The sequence below is a fragment of the Alligator mississippiensis genome, chromosome 4, assembly GCF_030867095.1.
Source record: "Alligator mississippiensis isolate rAllMis1 chromosome 4, rAllMis1, whole genome shotgun sequence".
NCBI classification, from domain to species: Eukaryota; Metazoa; Chordata; order Crocodylia; family Alligatoridae; genus Alligator; species Alligator mississippiensis.
In genome coordinates this window covers 215,683,614-215,705,693 of record NC_081827.1, presented here as the reverse complement: position 1 = coordinate 215,705,693, position 22,080 = coordinate 215,683,614, and the positions used below count along the sequence as shown (strand labels likewise).

General features: G+C 39.6%; 1 protein-coding gene across 1 annotated transcript in view; it reads left to right on the top strand.

Moving 5' to 3' along the window:
• The window catches only part of XIRP2 (xin actin binding repeat containing 2), a 229,078-nt gene that overhangs the window by 184,847 nt on the left and 22,151 nt on the right, over nt 1-22,080 (top strand). The window contains exon 4 of the mRNA XM_059727316.1: nt 1,407-1,538. Coding sequence (XP_059583299.1) covers nt 1,407-1,538 — 132 coding nt within the window. The remainder of the gene's footprint in view (nt 1-1,406; nt 1,539-22,080) is intronic.

The following is a 22,080-nucleotide window of genomic DNA, read 5'->3' as shown; positions in this document are numbered from 1 at the left end:
GTTTAAAGTGCTGTGTCTTAATTTGTTTTTATCTATATGTTGATTGTTGTTGCAACTAATTTACTCTGCAGCAAGATAGTACTTATAAATCCAAGTACTATTCTGCAGTGCTGTAGCAAGTGGTGGGGGGTGAGTGAGGTGACCGCCCTGGGCACCAAAGCAAAGGGGCACCAACAGGCACTGCCCGACTGGGGTGGGATGTGGAACAGAGCCGGACGGGGGAAGGGTAGCTTCTGCCACTGCATGCACTCTTGGGCAAGCATAGAGGGGCATGTCTCCCCCAGATCTGTGCATGGGGTGAGGGCAGGCTGCTGCTGCAGGCTTTGCCCAGGTGCCAAACTTCCTTGCTACAGCACTGCTATTCTGCTGCAGAGTAAAATAGATAGATAAGTAGATGCTGCCCCGACTGGCTGGGGCACAAGGGTGCTTCAGTGCAGGGGCTGCCTGCTGGCTAGAGGTATAGAGCAGTTAATGGAATTGAAGAAATTCTAACAATACTGAGATATCTCAACAAAATTTATCAGACTGGGTCCATCTACACATGTCATTAAGACGACGTGATAAACTCTGGCACAGGTTGTGCCAGTGTTGGCTGCCCTAGGCACAGTGTTTCCACGTGCACCCGGGATGCAGCAGTCTGAGCTGGTCTAGAGCAGCCCTGAGCTGGCAACAGGCTCCAGGAGTCAACCCTGGGCTCCAGGTGACAGCATCAGGCAGTGGAGGGGCTGGCTGGGGAACAAGAGTACCAAAACTGCAGAGCCATGTGGCTGGCCCCCCCTCCCCGAGCCTGCTGCCAGTCTGAGGCTGTACCAACCCAGCTCAAACTGCTGTAGTCCTGGTCACTGTCCACACATGCATTTCTGAGCAGTAAATGACTCCACCATAATAAAATAGAACTGTCTCCGACAGACCTATCTTACAGCAGTTAATTAATTTACTGTGCCCTAATATTGGCACATGTGTAGACAGTGATGCTGTACTGTGGAGCTAATCTGCAGTAAGGCACACATGCAGATGCACTCACAGAGATGCAAAAAAAGTATTTCAAGCTTTGCTTTGACTGGTTATATATAAAATATAATATACAATGATATAGGAAAGAATATAGCAATTGAAGGTGTAATCATCTACAATGATTGGTCTAATAAAAGATATCAAATTCACCCAAGGAACCTTGTCTGCCTATATCCTTAGACCAACACGGCTACAACCTAAACCCCTGTAATCATCTACACTGAATATACCAATTGTAGGTGGCTACATAAGTAACTATACTGTCCAGGATTTCCATTTAAAAGTAGCAAATTTTAAATAACTGCTCTCATCTAATGAAAGAATATTTTATATGATTGTCTTGCCTTACTGTATAAGATAAACAGCTACCCTTATTTTATTAATCATGCTAGGCTATAGAAGAATCAGAAGCTTGTACAGTACCTGGTGGTTTGGCAAGAGTGAAGAAACAATTTGAAAAAGCTGACATTGCCTCTTCAAAAAATACCTTTGCTCAATACCAGTACCAGCATAAATCCGTACAGGTAATGATACCATTATATTAAAACATAATCCATTAATTTAATAACAAGTTATAATGATACTAATTCATTAATGATATATTAATAAGGAGATATGTTCTACTGGATGATTTAGAAGAAATATTGCCACATGCCATGATAATAGTCTTCATGATCACTCTAATAAAGTATAGTGTAATGTGCATAATTTGTAACATATCTTTGACATATGCCACTGTAATCATATATTCTTTAGATAGATAAACTCAGTGCAGAAAGTAGCTAAGTTTACAGCTGATGTACGGTAAAAAATAAACATTGCAAGAGTATTTTATAGTGAAGCTAGTCTTTAGGGGTTTGATGCTTTATAAAGTATCTGCAAATATTTTGCATATATTTTACTTGAAACAATGTTAAGCCATTCTCACTGGAAAGAAGTTTACTGTTTCCTTCGTGTTAAATTTAATCAGCTTCTCTAAACAGATCAAAAAGTTAATGGAAAAAACAGATTCCAGATAAAAACCACATAATACAGATTTTAAATGTTTTTTTAGATAAAGGATTTTTGAATTTTGTTACTTCATTTTCATGTAGCATGAAATTTTTTTGATAGAGATAATGAAACTATGAAGACTTGTATAAATTCAAGTCTAAAACTCATTGCACTGTCTACAGTTTGAACACTGAAAAATAGTAATGATGTGGTAAAAAGCTGCATTTTCTCTCATATTTTGAGTTGGAGAGATTTTCAACCAATCTAAAAGTAAAAGCTCGAGGAACAAGATACAGCTGGCGTGTGAACTAGTCGCATTCTTTGTTAAATCAGTGTCAATCTTACATCGGTGTGCGGGCAGAGGATCGCAGCTCTGCCCTGGCTCCAGACTACATTGTCATCACCACAAGGTCCCAGCCCTGGAGCAACCCCCCACACTGCTGCCCACCCTGCCAGCTCTGCCAGGGGCGGTCTCCATGGAAACCCTGGCCCTGCAACGTCACAACACCACCACTCCTGGGACATGGCCAAGGGCTGCTGGGAAATAGAATCTGGCCACCAGCCAAATCCACCATTTTGCCCACCCTGTCTTCAATAGTCACACTTTCAAGCAAGTAACGGTGTTATAAAACGGGGAACAAGCCACAAACCTATTACACAAAATGTGAGTAATAATGTTGTGGTGGTTCCCACTGTGCCTTAAATTAAACACATGGCCACTCCCAGCCTTCAGAGCACCATAGAGTCTGTCAAGACTCCCATGCAAACGCAAGGTTGGACATTCTGATCAGCTGACTGGTGGTCCGGGCCACAGGAGTGCCAGGCTCCTGGATTACTACTTGCTGGTGCAGGGGAAGCCCAGGATGATGAGATTGGCAATAGGGTGGAATCGAGATCTGATCCCCAATTCCATGGTCACACCTCCTGGCATGCATGTGTGACATAGCAGGAGACGTGATTGTTGGGATCATGTATCAGATCCCATCATGCTTTTAACAGCATTTATTCTTACATTCCTGTCACATGCATACACACTCATGCTCTCAATAACATATTCTCATGGTCTGAGGTCTGACTCTTTTGAAATTAGTGATTTCTGTTCTTAAAATAATTAAGTCTGATTCCCACACTGTCTGTGAAAAGCACAATTCTTTTTAATGTCTAAATGGAATGACAAAATTTGAAAACTGATAAACTAATTTATCAGTAAGTGCCCACTCCTGTAAGACATAGACATGTGAATAATCTCAGAGGTGCAGAATTGACACGCATCTGTTTTGCGATATCAATGGTAAGAAATATGGACCTGATTCCATACTCTGTCACATGAGTTATGTATAATTAATTTCCATAGTGTTATGCTGGTATAAAATAGGTGTAATGAAGTGATTCAGACCCTATGTTAACCTTTAATGACATGTAGAAGTAGATCTTCAGCAGATGTAAATGACCTAATCTCCAATCAACAACTATTCTGATTTACACCAATTGACACACTGGCCCTATAACAACTAATATTGTCCAGTCAGGTTTAACCAGAATGAAAATCAAGAACATTTCAATTAGCTTTCTGATAACAATTAAATACAATTAGAAATCATTATAATGATAATTAGCTTTCAGATCTAATATTCTTAAATGGATGTTTTCTGGGCATTTAGCTAATCATTTTAAAACCAGACTGTCTCAACAAATTTTGAAAAACAGGGTACTTTTGAATGTATAGATTTCATTCAAAGACCAATAATTAAGCTAATGCTCAACCTTAATATTGTAATTTCAAAACTCCTATTGAAAAGCAAAGAGATAGAAGACTGCAGAAATATATGTTTTAACATTTAGGAAGACATCTAATCCATGTACATAAAAGGGGAGCTAGTAGTGCTTTCTACATTGAATCTGCTGAACATTTTTCCATTACAAGAAGATTCTTGTGACTTTTTTCCATTTGAGATGCCCTAATACTTTTAATGCTTGCAGCAGACCTTGTCAAGTCAGAAAAGAGAAATCTCTGGGGCCAGAGAAAAGCCTTGTCTTTGCCCAATTAAATTCCCTTTGGGTTTGGCTGAGTTAGTTACTTTAAAATCCTGCCATTTCCCTTATGCTGCTTGTGTCCCTAGGGTATATTTTGGCTGAATAATAACCAAATATTAAAGTTCTAAATGACATATTTTCTAACATATAATGTGGACCTTTCCCCGCAAATTATCTTGCCCTTCCCCCTAAATTGGAGTATGTGTTTTAAGAGGGAAAGCTAACTTTTTCGCTGTGAAAGAAGCAAGTCTGTGGAGACACTGTGTATGCTGTGCAGCTGCCAAAATGTTGGCTGCTTGTATCTGTTCAGCAAGCTGAAGTGACAGATTCTTGTGTTAACCCTCTCATAGTCATAGCTATTGGCCAAGTAATATAGCTTGTGTCTGAAACAGCAGTTGAGCTGTTGGTAGTGTCTTGACGAGGCTTTCGATGTGGAAGCAACATTTTATTTCTAGGATCTCATATAAAGAATTACTTACAGTAAAGAACTAATAGCCACATGACTGCCCTTGCAAAGATTTGGGTCCTAGCCTTGTATGATATAGAATAAGTCTTCCTAGAAGTATGGCCTCACAGGAGACAGTATGCCACACCAGGAGGATCCTGATGCCACACTTGCTAGACACTTCCCAGAAGGATTTACTGTATGTCACATAGTTGGCCATGACTCTGGAAAAATCTTTTTTTCTATATACCACCTTCCATACACATGATGTTTTATTTGGGGATGTGTTGTATGGAAGAAAATATGGTAGTTAGGCCCACAATATCAAAGAAGTAACAGCATCCCACACTCTACTGAGAACCTTGGAATCAGCCACCTCTTCCAATTGGGGGAAACAAGGATAGACCCACTATTCTCTTCCAGTAGTCTCTCTTTGCATAGGGAAGAAGCCCCCATACCTCCCTTAGAAGAAAGTCAGTCCAGGCTTCCTCAGAAGGCAAGGGTAGATGTGCACCTTATAGACCAGCAGGGGCCAACCTTTTTTGGAAGATGTGCCACAAATTAACTGGCAGAAAAGGATCTTAAGCTGTGCACCCTTCCTGAATGCCAATCTGATCTCTCACCCCTGCCTGATCTGCCACTCTGCTTTCTGCCCCCTGCCCTATCTGCCATTGTGCTGCCTGTCCCCTCACCAAATCTACCACATGCCACACACACAGGTTTATGGTACACATGCTGCAGATTGGCCACCCCTTTTATAAACTAACTAATTCAAAAATACGTATTGCCTGAGCTTTCAAAAGCCTGAGCTCATTTCATCAGCTTCTGAGGTACAGAGCTTGGGCTCACAAAAACTCATGCTATACATCTTTGATTTAGTTAGTCCAGGAGATTTCAACCTTTTTGGATCAGTGTACCCCCAGTGGCAGGACATGGAGCAGTTTACCAGCCAGGCAGGTGGCACCTGCACAGCACCACAGGATGGTGTGTGTTGGCAAGTACTTGGCACTCTGTCCCTGCCCACCCGCATGTATCCCCTAGGGCCTTCTCAAGTACCACATAACCCTGGTTGACAAGCTCATGAGTTAGTCTATAAGGTGCACATCTATCCTGCCTTCTGCCTGACTTCAGACTGACTGAGCTAAAACTACCTCCTCCAAGCTTTCTCAGTCACTCTCTCCTACAGACTGTCATTCCCTACGGACCATTTACACTCATTGTCCTCCTTCACGTTCCTGTGAAATATGCCATTAAAAGGCACTAGTGGTTTTTTCCCAGGATATTTTCTGTAAGTTGGTTGTGACTCATTTAGCTTCACTGCAGTTCACTCTAGGGACAAGCCTGTCAGGCTCTGTGCTCTCCCTGACCACTTACAGGCAGGAGAAACAATGCAGGTTGGAACAGCTGTGTGTGTAAACAGGTGTACCAGTCCTATTTTGATCTGAGCCAAACCCTGAGACAGTCAGGACCTACCACACATGAGGTGTCTGTTTGTAGCTTGTGTGACCTTAATTTGTATGTTTTTGTATAGATTATGATACAGCCCTTTATTTAGCAAAAATATACTCTTATCAGACTTCTGCTTCCATTGGTAGATGGGATGGATGGTTCTCAGGGAATCTGTCAGGGCTGTGTAGGCTGTTTGTAGGATCCTGATCCTCCTTGATTAAGAAGCAGGACAGTATATAAAGGAAAAGACAGAGGACTATGGGAAAAGAAGGGATGGCCTTGTGGTAAGATGAGCAAGACCAAGGAAAATTTAATTATATCCTTGCTTTTCAACTGTGTTTCCCTCATTTTCTGGATTCCCATTTTCAAAGTCATGGGGCTGGATATGCTGATGACTCAAAACCTCACTGAAGTCAATGGCAACTCTAGAAGATTAGCACCTCTAACATGAGGATATTGTCATGTGGAAGAATGAACATGTGGTTGGGAGTTAGTGGTTCTGAATTCTAAAGCTGACTCTCTGACCTTAAGAAAGTGTCTTTCAGTTTCTCCCCACTTGCCCCCACTTTCCATAAAACTGGAATAATAATCTCTCTTACCTACAATGAAGTTAAAAGTTGTGAGGTGCTCATCTGTTATAACAATAATGATCCTGTAGAAAGAATGCTATTAGAAAATAATTCAGTATTCATTGCCAATTCTATATTCTTTGTGTGGGGTAAATAGATCAGGGATCACTCAGTGAATGAAGAGGATCCAAATATAGAATATCTGTCTTATTCCCTGAGCACTTTCCATCCTGTGCACTGAATGGGGCATGGATCCTATGGAGGATAGTAGTAATAGTCATGTAATGTCATCTTTAGATGGGGGATAGCATTTTCAAAACTAACTGAGGAGCCTAAGTTTTACTGACTCTCAGTGAGACTTCAAGAACCAAAATTACTTGCACATATTTTTTTTAAAAAATCACACCATTCATCGTTGCATCATTCAGCCCTTTGTATCAGTCAGTGGGCTGAAATCGGGTCATGGGAGAGATGAAGAGATGAATAATGGGCCAACCTATAAACACTGAGACATCTGTAGACAAATTCAAAGAGAGAATACACAAGAAAAAGTAGAAGTCTTAGAATATAGCAAAAACTATGACATAATTAGTTGCACATAGATTTGTTAAGTTGCAAGACTGAAATACTGGTATAGCAGGATAGAGCTTTTTCAGGAAGGACATGCAATGAAGGGCGGAGATATTGCTTTGTATATCCAGAATTCATAACTTGCTGCAAAGTCAAAGAAGAAAAACTGAGAGGCAGACTTGCTGAATGTCTGTAAGTAAAGATAAGTAAGGAAAAGAAAAGATGAAAAATCATGGAGAGGGTCTGTTACAGATCACATAACCAGAAGGAGGAGGTGATTGATGAGGTGGGTTCTTCTTTTTCCTCTTTTTTGTTTTGTTTGAGCTGGTAGTAGTGAAATGTAAATACTTGGATATCTATTAGAAAAGCAGTAGCATAGGACATCCAACAAGTTCTTGGAATATATTGGGTACAACGTGTTCTTTCAGAGGGTTGAGGAATCTACAAAGGTTGTAGCTACCATTGATCTGATTCTGACTAACAAAGAGGAACAGGTTGAGTATCTGACTGGAAAATAATTAGGGTGAAAGTGATTATGAATCAATAGAATTGATGTTCTAAGGAGAGAAAGGAGAAAGAGCAATGAGCAAGTAGAAGAATTACAATGGACTTGTAAAAGCAGAAATCAGCACAATCAGGAAAATTGATACATGGTGTCTCTTGGAAAGAAACTTTTAAGAGTTTTGGGAGAGCTGGCAGTTCCAAAAAGAGATTATATAAAAGGCAAAACAGCAAATTATCTTGATGTAGAGGAAAGATAGGAAGTACAGTAATGGTCTGGACACACAACACAAATTACTACAGTGTAATTTATCTCACAGTAAATTGATTGTGCAATAGCAGGGATATATAGCCAGTTCTCCCAAGCTGGCTGCCCACTGTAGGTGCTATTATACTATCTGGTCACTTGGTGGCAGTGGAAAGAATTTGCATTGAACAAATTACTCTGGGATGAAATTAGGGAAATAAAATGACAACACATTCTGTATATTAACTTTCTCACACAGTAAAATTATTATTCATTTCCCATGGAGTAACTATACCTGGATTTGAGTGATTCACTTATGTAGGAGAGCTTTATAGTGTGTCACTGATCCACATTTACTATGTATTAAACCAGTTTGCTAGCAGGAAAGGTGATTAAATAACAAATGGTACAGAAAAGTTTGAAGCATTACATGCCTTTTTAGCTTCAATCTTCAAAAAACAAGTTAAATGTAACCAGATTCTTAATTCAACTATTTTTTAGGAAGGGCTAGCAGGTTAGAATAGAGAAAGAACAAGTTAAAGAGCAGTTACATAAATAAGACATATTCAAGTTGGCAGAGTTTGAGGATATTCCTAGAATACATATGGAACTTGCTGAAGCAAACTAGACTATAAGCAATTGATTATCTTTTATAAGGTCCCAGAGGACTAAGAACAGCAAATGTAGTTTCTCTTTTTAAAAAGGGAAAACAGAGCACTCAAGGAATTACATGCCAGTCAACCTAACTTTGGTACCCAAAAGAACATCAGACATAGAAGAATTAGGCAATCAGTTTATAAGCTCCCAAGCTATTAAGTGACAAAAAGGTAACAAGAAAGAGCCAATACGGATTTATCGAGAATGAGTCAAATTTAACCAATCTTATCTTCTTTGACAGAGTAGCTGGTGATATAGCAGATGTGATATCTTAACTTCAGAATGTCTTTGACCCTGTCCCACATTATATTCTCAAAAAGCAAACTAGAAAATGTGGTCTAGATCAGGAGTGTCAGACTCATTCAGCCCCACATCTAGATGAGTTGTATGGCGCTGGTCAAAGGCTGGCCCTGGATTGCAGAGCCTTATCATCTGGCTTACAGGGCTGCCCATCAAGCTGCAGATTTGATGGTGACCACACATTTCTGCAGCTTCTGGGTCCACTCCTCCTACTGCCAAATGTCTGGCCCTGTGGGACTTCCCACAGGGCCTGACATTTGGCAGTGGGACAAGCTGTGGCCCTGAAGCTGCAACAGTTATCACTGTTGCCACAGGGTGGATGACACAGCTCTACAAGTCATATCTTTGGTATCCCTGGTCTAGATGAAATAACTATGAGGTAGGCACACAACTAGTTGCAAAACTATGTTAAAAAAAGGATATCAAATTTTGTTGTCAAAATGGTGGATTTTTCAAGTAGATTCCTGCCAGTTTTTGCCATTATTTTCATTAACAATTTGAATAATGGAATAGATTCATAGATGTTAGGGTCGGAAGGGACCTCAATAGATCATCGGGTCCGACCCCCTGCATAAGCAGGAAAGAGTGCTGGGTCTAGAAGACCCCAGCTAGATACTCATCTAACCTCCTCTTGAAGACCCCCAGGGTAGGGGAGAGCACCACCTCCCTTGGGAGCCCAGTCCTATGGGTACTCAACCCAATACAAGCACTTGGGGCCCCTCCCCAAGTCGGGGGCCAAAAAATTATAGTCTCCCTTAGTCCGCAGACCCAAGAGGCCTCCTAGGCATAATTAAACCCACCCCTCAATAAGTCTCCTATACCAGTCACAAAGGAGAGTGTTATTGGTTACAAAGGGTAGGGGTAGAATAGGGTAAGAGGTAGAGCACTATCAAGGGATTGCCATTGAGCAAAGCAGTCTGGCTGAGGTAGACGTGTGATATGCAAATGCATCACTGGGAGCTGACTAGCTGTCTAGAAATACTTACGAGAGAGCACACTTGTAAAATCTATGGATGATACCAACCTTGGAGAAGTTGCAAGCAATTGGAACAGGCCTAGAATTCATGATAAATAGAAAAAATAACACAAAAACAGGAAGATGATGTGTGTTGGACATGGGAGGTAATTATTCCACCGTTAGTACTGGTAAGGCCTCCACTGGAATACCGCATCTGGTTTTGGGCACCATGCTCTAAGAAAGATGTAAATAAAATTACCAGTCTAAAGGAGAGTGACAAGAATAATAAGAGCTTTAAAAAACATAATTTCTGAAGAAGAGTTAAGTTCCTTTCCTATAAAAAAACAGAAAACTGAAGGAGGGGGAAAAGTAAAACAATCTGCAACTATATGAAAATTTTTTATAAAGGAAGTGATCATTGTTTTCCATGTCTGCTGGTGGTATGACAAGAACTAATTTGCTTAAGTTGCAACACAGAAGATTTTCTCTATCAGCTCCAAAAGGTGTAAAACTACAGTTCAGTTCATACATGTTCCAAAAACCTGTATTTTTAGAATTATGCAAGCTTTTTAAGCTGAAATACAGGGCTGGAAATCTTAGGATAATGGATATTTCCATAAGGTGCCTGGAACTTCTTCCAATCAGGCTAGAAATATCAGAAAAATCTTTATGGTATATTACTATCTCTACTTCCATTTCCAATGTGAACTGAAAATGGCAGAGGCAACTGAAAATTGTATATATAAATTCATAAATTAAAATTAATTAGTAAAAGTCAAATACAATAATTGTTGGGTTAAGGTCAAGTTTGGGAAGAATGCCCAGACCTGTCCAAAACCTTTGCCCACAATTATTTCAGTGGGATTTCTTATGAGTAAGAAATATTCCTGAGAAAGTGTACCAGAGTCTTCTCATCATCATCAGGCTGGACAGCAACATTAAATACAGCACAACACTGTACTGATTCAGAAGCAGACTGAGGAAATTATATTGAGAGTCACAGGTCACTTTCTGGATCAACTACTTCTACCTTTTCCAGAAGAAAAGCAATCTTTTTGGTAACAGATTTTCTCCTTCACTGTTATCTCAACTCTATTGGCCAGTATTTTGCTATGCTCCACCCATTCCCTATCCCAGTCTGCCCATACCCATGCTTGGAGAGCAGTGGCCCCATGGAAACAGCTCTTCCCCTGCCTCCTGGGACTCACAGTGAAGGTAGTTCATGGAAAGATTAAAGAAATCATTTAAACTGCTGGGCCCTTATAGAGAGAAAGAAGATTTACCTTAAAGTCTTCAAGAAAAATATATATATGTGCTTGGGGACACCATTCTCACAACATTTCTTACAGTCTCATTTTCAGTTGTTCTTGTGATTCTTCCCCTCATTTTGCTGACATCTCACCTATTTGATATTTGGGGTTTTGCACATTAATAGATTTTCAGCTTTTTTCAAAGTGAGTTCTCTTATATCGCATTCCTAACACAGCTGTCTCATAAGCCATTTGTAGATGTGCTCACCCTTCTCTAAATCATGTCAAATGATGTGCATTATAGCCCAGCTCCCCACGAGTGGGGTATGCCTTTATAGCAGCACAAATAGTAGCGGCACAAATTTGTTCCAGTACTTTGTCCTGCAGTGCGTGCCCCTGCATGTGCGCTTTACAGCAGGACACATTGTCCCACTGCTTCTTGTGCTGCGGGGGGCCTGCCTGCAGCACAGGGTGCCTCAGCGGGGAGGCAATCCCTGTGCTGAGGAACCCTGTGCCCCGGCCAGCTGGGGAGCAGCAGGGGAGAGCAGAGGAGCAGGGGCAAGCAGAGCTGCCTGCTCCCCCATCTCAAGGCACCCTGCTCCCGAGCCATCTAGGCAGCAGCAAATTGGGGCATAGGGTGCCTCAGAGCAAGCAGGGACAGGGGAGCAGGCAGTCTAAGACTGCCTGCTCCCCTGTCTCTGCTTTTGTCTCAACACACACCACTTTGGCGTGGCTTGTAACACTATTTTTCAGATGGGGGAGGGGGGGAAGGGATTGCTATGGGGAAGTCCCAGTAGCAAATTTTGCCCTGGTACTGCAAATTAGGAGTGCCGCACATGGATTAACGTGCAACTTGTGCGGTTTGTGGCACCACAAAGAGGTTTGTGGTGCCACAAGCCACATGTGTCCGCACATCTGAATGCAGCCCTACAGTTCAAATCAAATTTCAATTCAAATTAAAGGGTAATAGATGATCATTGACCATCAACCCCCTAACAGACCCAGTTTCCAGCCTCTGTATGTGGGCTTATGTGCTGAGCACTTGTGGTTGGAAGTAATTAGACTGCAATAATATGCCTGTTTAAGCACTGCTACATTGTTGCAAACCTACTGACAGTCATCTAAAGTGCTGCTCCAGAAGTTGTAATAGGTGCGATTGATCTGAGTTTTGAAGATCGCCTCTGCCAATGTGTTGTGGAGGGAGGAGGGGAGGGCCAATGGGGTTTGCCCCCTTCTTCACAGACCAGTAGCCCATGTGCTTGGGCAGGACTGGGGTTTTAGGATACTGATATATAGTCATGGTAAGGTGTTCTTGGCACATTTGACTTTGTAAAGGTGTTACTTTGTGCCGGATAGCCTCTTTTGTGTTGCTAAAACCCAACTGAGTTTCCGCATATACATGTTAATTAGTGGAGTTTAAATTGCCTAGTTCATGCTGCCCTAATCTGCATTAACTTTAACCCTTATTCAATGAGGATTAGTTAATTCGGACTGCAGACATCCGTGTATATAATGACGGCTGTCATCCAGATTAAACCTAGAAAACCATAACATCTATAAACAGCCATAGTATTGAATATTTGGAGTAGAAATGTATTCCTAGCTGTTTATTTTTAAACCTGTATTTAAAAAAATAAATAAATACTGAATAGGAAGAATTTGCAGTGGAAAATAGAGCTACAAGAGAGAAGGGTTTGGAAAATGAGGCAACATCTGTTTAACGCTCAACTTTTTAAAATGTATTCCATAAAAAAAATCACTTAATGGTATATTGTGTAAGGGCCACATGTTATTCCTGTCTACTGCTGAAATATTTTTTTTCCTGAAGCCATCTCAGATACGGAACCAGAAGGAAGCTCTGACAGGACTTGTTTTTACCATATATATCTATTCTTAAAAAGATCCTAATGCAAACATCTGCACTCAGGAAGATACTATGTATTTGGTAAAACCATTGAAGAAATTTGGTTCAATTAAAAATGCATATTGTTTGTGACAGGTGTAATATGGTTCTGATGCATTCCATTCTTTTCAAAGGAGATTTGTAAATATTTATTACTAAAAGGAATGTTAAATGTATATTTTGTATGTTGACTAAGAAATCAAGAAAAAAGTGCTGAGTATCTTCTTGCTATTTCTGATCCCTAGAATTACAGAGTGGTAGCTCTTTTTCCACTAAGACACCCCAGCATCTACAATGCTATTGACATCAAAGCCATCCCACTAATCCTCCCCAGAAACATGGAGCTGAGGTATATTAGGTTAAATCAGTAGAATTTTTAGCTTAATAGGTTTTCAGAATCTCAGTATAGTTAAAGTTGTATCAAAAGAAACTAACATTGAAATAAGCTCCATTATATTTTTAAAATGGTTCATATATAACTCTTTATGGTCATGCTCCATTTGGGCTCCATACACTAGGCCTAGAATATTATGGGCTGAGCCTACAGAGGCAGTGTGGAAAAGCCTGTGGAAAGGAACCTTGATTTCTTACTTCTCTGTATAGTACCACACACGTTAATCCATTTCAACTTTTTATATGGCACTTAATATGAGTATGCGAGAACTAATGAGTAAAATTTAGTAAATCAATTTTAAGGTAAATTATCCTTTTGTCTGTCTGGAGTCTTCAGCATGTAAGAATACATTTAAGCAAGTATTTAAGGAATTATTTACAGGTTATCTTTAAGAGAAACATTGTATGCATTTGCCTCTGAAAGCAGATCTCTGATAGCACACAAGAAAGAAGCATCTATCATCAAAATAATGTGATATGCTGTGTAGGGAATGCATCACAGCGTAGTACAAAGATTCTATCTGTGTGAACTTAGGATGGCTTCATTACTCATGAAAGGCAAAACTAAAAGAAAATTATGAAGGTCACTGCAAACAAGAACCAATAAGACCTTTACCACTGCTTTAGACAGTTTTAAACTTTTGCATTGATACTGGCTAAATCTTCACTGAAACAGCATTTAACACCACCTTTATGTTTTTTCTGATCCTAGGACTGATAGGGCCATGGCACAGTAGGAACCCCAATACCAAGTGGTACTGCTTTGTAACAATATCTCAAAAGCCATTTCACTAGCTATCTTCCATCTAAGAAAACCAAATATGATTCAAGAGTAATGGATATGGAGTAGTATCTACTGAGTTTTAAAAAAGTCTGAGAATATAGCTCTTAGGTGTGAACTGCTTCTTTTATTTAAGTGAGAAAGAGCTAAGCTGTCAAGATGATGCTTTAAATATTAACATAATTCTGTTACTTTGCTGTTCCTCAAAGCATATAACAAGTAAGCAGATGTGTGTTATGAAGACCTTTAAAAACATTTTAAAAATCCAGTTTATGTGTACTTAATTGAAAGTCTGAACTATGGGGTAGGTGTTGAAAACACTGGGGGATTCTGAAAGGCACCAGTAGACCCATTTTTCTATTGGGAGGCAGGGCTTACTGGCAACATTTTGGTAAACATTGTCATAGAAGAAGAGAAAGCAAGGAGACAATCAGACAGAACTCTGAGAAAGACTGGAATAAAATAAAAAGGAAGTAGACAGAAAAGTGAACAGACAGAAAAATGATGAAAGTAAAAGAAAATATAAAGGACAAAAGTGAAAAGACAAGGATAGTGAATCTACTAATGCCTCTACCCACCAATGTCTCTCCTTCAAAATTCAGGTAATTATACAGGCCACTAAAGTTTAGAGATATGCCTTTAAGTGCTTTATTGAGGTCACTGCTCACATAATTATTGTGCCATAAGTACAACAGCAAATAGATTATTTCACTTTATCTGCATAAAAACTTCTTGAACTTCTTGTCTTCTGAGCAAAATCCAGAAGACGACAATCTTTTCAACTTCCAGGGCTGTATTTTCTCCACTGATATGCAGAGGATTTATACCCATAACTGGCATTACTGTTAATAGGCTTTATTTGTGTAAAACTCACACACCAAGATGAGAGAATAGATGCCTAGAAGTCCACTTAACTGTCTTTTCACAAATCTGTAGAAGGTAAGCTGATTTCCTCTTAGTCTTTACTAGTCAGGTTTATTAGGGATATAATGTGTTTGAAAATCCAATTAACAGTTATAATTCAGGAGATAACACTAATTGGATGAAAGCCTCCTTTCAGCCTTTACATTTGTGCAAGCTCAATTTTCTTTATGCTAAAGGCAGCATTTCAACTAGTGTGCACTCATTTCAGCAAGTCAAAAATCTTTCACATTTGAGTCACTGGACAAAAAGCCTAGGTGGCTAGGTTGTTTTGGTAGTTTTATTTGACGTTTCTGTCTAAGTTAGCATTCAAATAGTACATTGACCATCCTGCTGGTATTTTCCCCACCAGTTACATCTCAGTACTTTTTCTCATGTATGTCATGGTAGATTTTGATCTAAAATGGTTTTTGTTTTCCATCTGAATTAAACAAATTATATAAAGTATTTAGCTGTTGATATCTCTGAATACCTGCATTTTTGTCCAAATAAATTAGCTATAGCTGAGCAGATGCTTATGTTTTTGAGTTCTTACTTGAGGTACATGAAAACTCATCCTAGCATATTTCTTGTACCATCAATCATTTAAATTAATTTCAATGATTTAAGATGTACAAGGCTTAGATTTTTGTTTGTTTGTTAGTTTACAAAGCATTAATGACACCCTATCGGAGAGTTATGGCTTGACTACCTGTTTTGATTGGCCTCTTTAGTATGTTACATTAATTTTTATGCCAAATTTAGGGGATATGTTCAGGTTTTTGGTTTCCTAACCATATCATAATCTATCATTTATCATCTAGGTTTAATCTTAAATCAAGATGTTCTAGCTTTATGTTTAGTAGAAAGGTCATGAGACTTGTTCATGAATTTACTACTATAAAATTATTGTATTTTATAATAGCTGCATATTTTAATTATTCTGCTTTTAGTATTGTATGTATACATTTATAAAATGATACATCCATACACATACACAGTACAGATTGAAGCATAAATTTTGGATTTTTGTTTCTTCGCCAGGATTGTTGTTTGTCTCGACTTTCATTTATATATGTTCATTGTCAGATAGAGACCTTAGATTTTTGTCTTTTAAAATGTAGGTCCATTTATAATATTTACTTTTAATGAAAGAAAAGTAGATTACAATGTAAATTACAAGCATCTAGCACAGACTTCTGGAGTTTGTTCTCTCTATGGTGTAGATTAGGCCCTAAATAAGAAAAAAAAAAGTGTATATGTGAACAGAAAGAATTGTCATAGCTATACCCCTCGAAGTATGTTTGACACACATTTAAAGTTTTGCCTCAAGCAAAAGTCTCATAAAAATTAAGGTATCAGCTTTTCTGGGTAAAACTACATGATCTAGGACTTAAGGTCCATAGAATTTGTTGCCTCCAGGGACTCAACATGCAGATTGTTCATCACAGACACTTAAAAAATTTGTTTGTGTTTTGGGTTAGGTATCCAGGTTGTAGCTGTATTGGTCTAGAGAAAAGGAATCAAACCTCATGGCTAAGATGATATATTTTATTAGACCAACTAGATATTTGCAAAAAATATGAATTTTCATTTCTGCCTAGGAGAACTTTTACAATCTTTGCAATCTCTTATGCCTGATGAAGGGTGTCTCTGCCTGAAAGCCTGCAAATAAAGAATTGTTTTGCAAATATATAGTTGGCCCAATACAAGATAATCACCTCTGCCATGAGTTTTGATTCCTTTTGTGTTTTGAGGGATTTTGGGGGGGTGGGTGTTTTCTTTTAATTTCTAATGTTAAAATCTCCCCCTTTAACAGAATTTGGGTGGATCTGATGGGTTGTTTTTGGTTTTTTTTGTTTGTTTGGTTTTTTTTGGGGGGGGGGGGGTTGTACCAATCATGGATGCAAATTTCACTACAAGTACAAAAATTATTAAGAGTCTGATTCAAAGTTGCAGTGTCATACACCAATCCAGACTGTTACTCTAGCTCTATTTACTCTTCATACCTAGAGTTACTATAGTTTAATGATGACGTTAGTGAGGTTCCTAGGATGGCACTAAAAGCTAAGAGAGGTACATTTTTCTACGTGGAACATAAGACATGTAAGAGCTACTATGTAAATAACACTGAATATACTTTATATCAAATCCCTCTCACATTATACCAAAATTTTCCCCAGGGCCTCAACCCAATGAAGCTTAAAATGTTATTTGTCTTAACCTTACAATATCTTTGGTTTTTGGGTATCAGATACTTAACAAATACATACAGTAAACTGTTCTTCAGTACAATGAGATTTAATGCAAAAGGAGATCCTAGATAAGCTAGTATAATGTTGTGGACTGAAATGATGAACTGGTTTAGGACTAAGACAGTTTAGTACTTGGTTAAGTTTTGTGCACATGAAAATATATGCCAGCATTTCAAACCTAAGTGTCTACAGTCAGACCCTTAGTTAAGTTCATATTATTCTAATGAGAGAAGGGTTGTAGAGACACCTACAGAGCACCAGATTGGAAGTCAGGAGACCTAGGTTTTATTCCTAGTTCTACTACTGACCTGCTGTGCCACCTTTGGTGAGTCACTTAACTTTTCCAGAGTTTTTCTATGATATGATATGATAGATATGATATATTTATTTTGTAAAATGCTGTGATATCTGTGGATAAAATGTGCTGTGCAATATGGCTGAGTACAGACAGTCAAAAAGTCTGAGGCTGAACTGGAAATGCAGCCACATGTCTGTAGTGGCTCAGGCCAGAAGCTGGGGGGATGCTACAGTATGCCTCCCTCTTCAGCTAGAGCAGACAGCTTGAGCCAAGGCTAGCCCACTTGCCCTATGATGGATGGGGGTTTTGGGGGAAGTGCAAAACATCCTGGGATGCTTGGGGATAATTAGTTAACTTGAATCTGGAGGGGATTGGGACAGAAGTTCAATAAACCAATTTAACCTGAGTCAGTTAAGTCTGATCCATCCAGGTTTATCTTATACTGATTTTGGTCATTTTGAAAGCAGTTTATGTGCACTGAACTTCTGTTGTGTTACAGATTTCTGATCACTTCTACCAGTTTGTGTGTATTTTATGTCCCTAGTCACTAAAAGCTAAATGTCAACATGGCACAGGGCCAAAATGTGCCCATTTTGCTCACTGACTTCTCTAGAAATACTAGCATGAGGGGCCAAAGAGTATTTGTGTCTCAGGTAGAAATATACAAATAAGTATATAAAGCTTATTTCTTGTGAATATGGTTTTCATTCCTTCCTTCCTCTCTGATTCTGCTTTATACACAATTCCACTTCTTGCTCCCATTTTTATGCTCCAAGGGACCATCTTTCCTTCCATTTAGCTGCAAGGAACCAGGAGGATGGATATTTGTATCTACTTCCTGGATCCATATTTGTATATCCATCCTCCTAGATATACTACTGCCACTACTACTAAGTCCTTTTACGCTTATCTGGACAGTATCATTTCTGTGACATGAAGTCTGGTTTTCCCTGGCCTATGTTTGAGTTGTTTTTAAATATAGTTCTCTCCAAATCTGCTCTGATGGTTTCATTTTATCTTTGACAAAGGTGTCATTTTTTAGCATATCAGTGTCAACATCTTGCCCTCTACATCCTGCTGAAGATTGTCTCTCAAATCATCAGCAGAAATAGTCCTATTCACAGGAAATAAAAATCACTCAGATTATATGAAACAGTCTTTAAATTTAGATTAAATAACTAGAGCAAGACCATAAAATCCTATTTATACCTAATGGAACAGCACTTTCATGGAAAACGTGATTATATACTTAGGTAGTAGAAAGCTCTCACTCAAGGTCACTGAATCAATGCTGGGACAAAACACAGAAATCATTCAGTCTAGACACAGATCTGAAAGTCTTGCGAAATCCAAAAGGTATTAAAAAAAAGTATTTTGCTTTGGAACACTTCAAACAACCATACTGCAAGTTATACTATATATTATGTTTATAATATACATAGAGCATAGCTTTATTTCAAAATATTTATGTCAAAATAAGCAAATAATGTTACCTTGTACCACAACTATTCTCTTCATACTTTCTTCTTTCAGGGAAGATAGTGGTTGTGAGTGGTACTAGATTCACTGAAAGCTAAGTTTTCCCTACACAAGAGGAAACAGCAATGAAGTCTTGTCTGGCTAACCTGCATCTTTATGAATTAACACTGATGTTTCCCCTCCATGGTAGTCATTGTTTCTCTTTTCTGCTAAAATACCTGGCAAACTGCCAGACACTCAGTCCAGTGTGAGATCTGATCTTTTGCATGGGAATGGACACTGGATACAAATACTTCTTTTTTGGTCCAACCACCACCTAATCCAACAACAGATCTTCATTAAAAGAGCCAGCCAGAATACAGTAAAAGCTGTGTTAACCAGCACTTTATTAGCCAGAAAACTCTATTAACCAGCATCCAAACAAAACCGGAAGTACCACTTCCAGGAGACTTCCTGTTTCGCCGCTGCAAGCTGAGTTTTTCTTCACCATTTTTTTGGCCCACAGCCCAGGGCAAAGCAGCCTGCACGGGAAAAAGCAGCCTGTGCAGGGCCTCCCTCCCTGTCCCCCAGCACACTGATGCCGGGGAGTGCACCAGACAGTGCACATTTCATTAACTGGAATATTTGATTAACCGGCATCCCTGCATTCCCGGGGGATGCCAGATAACAGAGCTTTTACTGTCGTATGCTTTTAAAGGATGATGTAAATAAACCTCTGAAGAAATGCCCTAACAAGCTTCAGCTCTCACCACCCAACTCATTAACCAAATTCCAAACATACTGTATTTTCCTGCATACAACACACACCTTTTCCCCAAAAGGTCAGCCCCTCAAAATTGGGATTTGTGTTTTAAACAGGGAAGCTGTTTTTTTCACTGGAAAAGAAGCATTCCTGGAGACACTGTACATGCCATGCAGCTGCCAAGATTGCTGCCACTTGTGTCTGCTAAGCAAACTGAACTAGCAGCGTCATATATTAACCCGCCCACAGCCATAGCTATTGACTGAGCATGGTAGCTTGAAGCAGAGCTTGAAAAAGCTTCTGGTACTATCTTGATGAGGTTTGTGATGTGGAAACCATACTTTATTTACAGGAACTTATATGAAAAAGTACTTACAGTAAAAAACTAACAGTCTTGCAACTGCATTTACAAGGGTCTGGAACTCAGCCACGTGTGACAGAGTATCTCCTCCTGGAAACAGTGTCCAAAAAATGTGCATCCTAGCAGACAGTCTGCCACACCAGGAAGTTCCTGATGCTACACCTCCTGGACACTCAATGTTTCCAGGAGGACTTGAATATAAATGCTCTTGGAACTAGAACACCAAACAAGGACAGAGAGCATTACTCTTTACTGAATTTAGCCCTGCAATGGAAACAGAGGAAGTGCAGGATGCATGCAAAATGATTCTTGTTTCTCCTGACTACTGAAAGCCTTGATAAACATCTGGGCTGCTGCTATGTAAAATCATTGTTTCTATCAGAGAGCAATCCTCGCCCCACCCCAAGTCTCCCTGAAAAAAAATACCTAACACTTGGTGCTAACAATCTCTCTGACAACCACTTTCTCTCTAGCTTCCCCCACCAATTAAGAAGGTAATCATGATTAAAAGCAGCAAAAATGCAGGGCCTTCTGATTCGTGAGCAATTTTAATTTTTGGATGTTTGATTGTGGTGAACCAGAATAAAACCAATGTGTTTTTAAGCTTTCCTGCGAACCGGCAATCACAAAGAGGAAACGTTTCAGATGTTTCTGGCCTGCAGATGCTCCCTGCAGGCTGCATCTGCAAAATGAACAACTGCCAGAACTCCCTGGGTCTGTGGCTTTAGGACAGCCCTACCAGGAGGACTGCTTCAGGCACGGTACCTTTGGCTTCCAGACTTCTAAGGTAGGTGTCCCTCCAGGCTACTAAGGCAGAAGTCTGGAAGTCCCCAAGTCCAGGTTATAGGTCTGCCCTACCAGGTGCAGGTTCTGAGGCAGGAAGCCAAACCTAACTGGAACTCAGAGATCTTCAGAAAGCTTAGACAGCCCTTCCATGATTGGCTGACTCGTAGACACAGACTCTTGTAGACACAGAAAGCACAAGTGTCCCCAGGCTTGGAACAGTCCTCTTATGGGGCTTCTTGGGACCAGGAATCCTGGGAGATCCAGCAGCTGCTACATAATATTGGCAGGTTTTATCTGTAGTACTGCTGCTATCACTGTGATGCATCTATGGGACACATTGGTTTCACTGAGCAGCTCTCTAGTTGGGAGCTGTGAAGACCTTTCAGTCTGGCCCAGGGTTTTCAGAACTTCCAGATTCCTTCCTGCAGACCAAAGAGTCTAGAGCCTAAAATCCCTGGCTACAGCAGGGTCTCCTAGGTCTTTCAGGACTACTAACTTAATGGCAGGAAACCTTGTATTCCTGCAGGTCTTTTTGATATGGAGTTAGAGCTGGTCTGGCTTCATAGCAGGGACTCTGGAACCCTGCCATGGCTAATTGCCCTGAAGTCCTAGGACCCAAGAAACACTGGAGTCCCCAGTAGTTGAGCAAAGATCCAGGACTTGACTAAAATTAGAATATCTTGTTCAGACTAATATTAAAATGCAATATTGATGGCAAGGTAAACCATTTAAAAAGGTAAACCATTTTTTCCTCACTTCATTGAAAAATTTGCCCTCCATTCAGCAAAGTGTGTAACTTCTCAGGATCTCATATCAAGAAACATGCAACAGATACATAGAGCACGCTAGATAGAGACCTATTGAAAACAGAGCACCAATCACAATCAGCCATTGTTTATTGTTATTTTGGCAATCAAAATTGAAGATGCATCTGTTTTCTTGCTTCTGTTGGGGAGGGGGAGAGAGAGACAACATAGCTGAATCCCAGGAAAAGCTTTTACTTAATGTCAAGCTATGAATACAGTGTTACTTTAGGTGCCTGTCCTGAGAGATGGTATGAAAGCCACAAAGCACAAATTTCACTAAATACACATTGACATGGTTCATATATGAATTACTGGAAGGCTGCGTGAGACTCTCCAGTCCCATTTCTCATGTCTTTATTTGCTTTTATTGTATATTTTAATTTAACAAA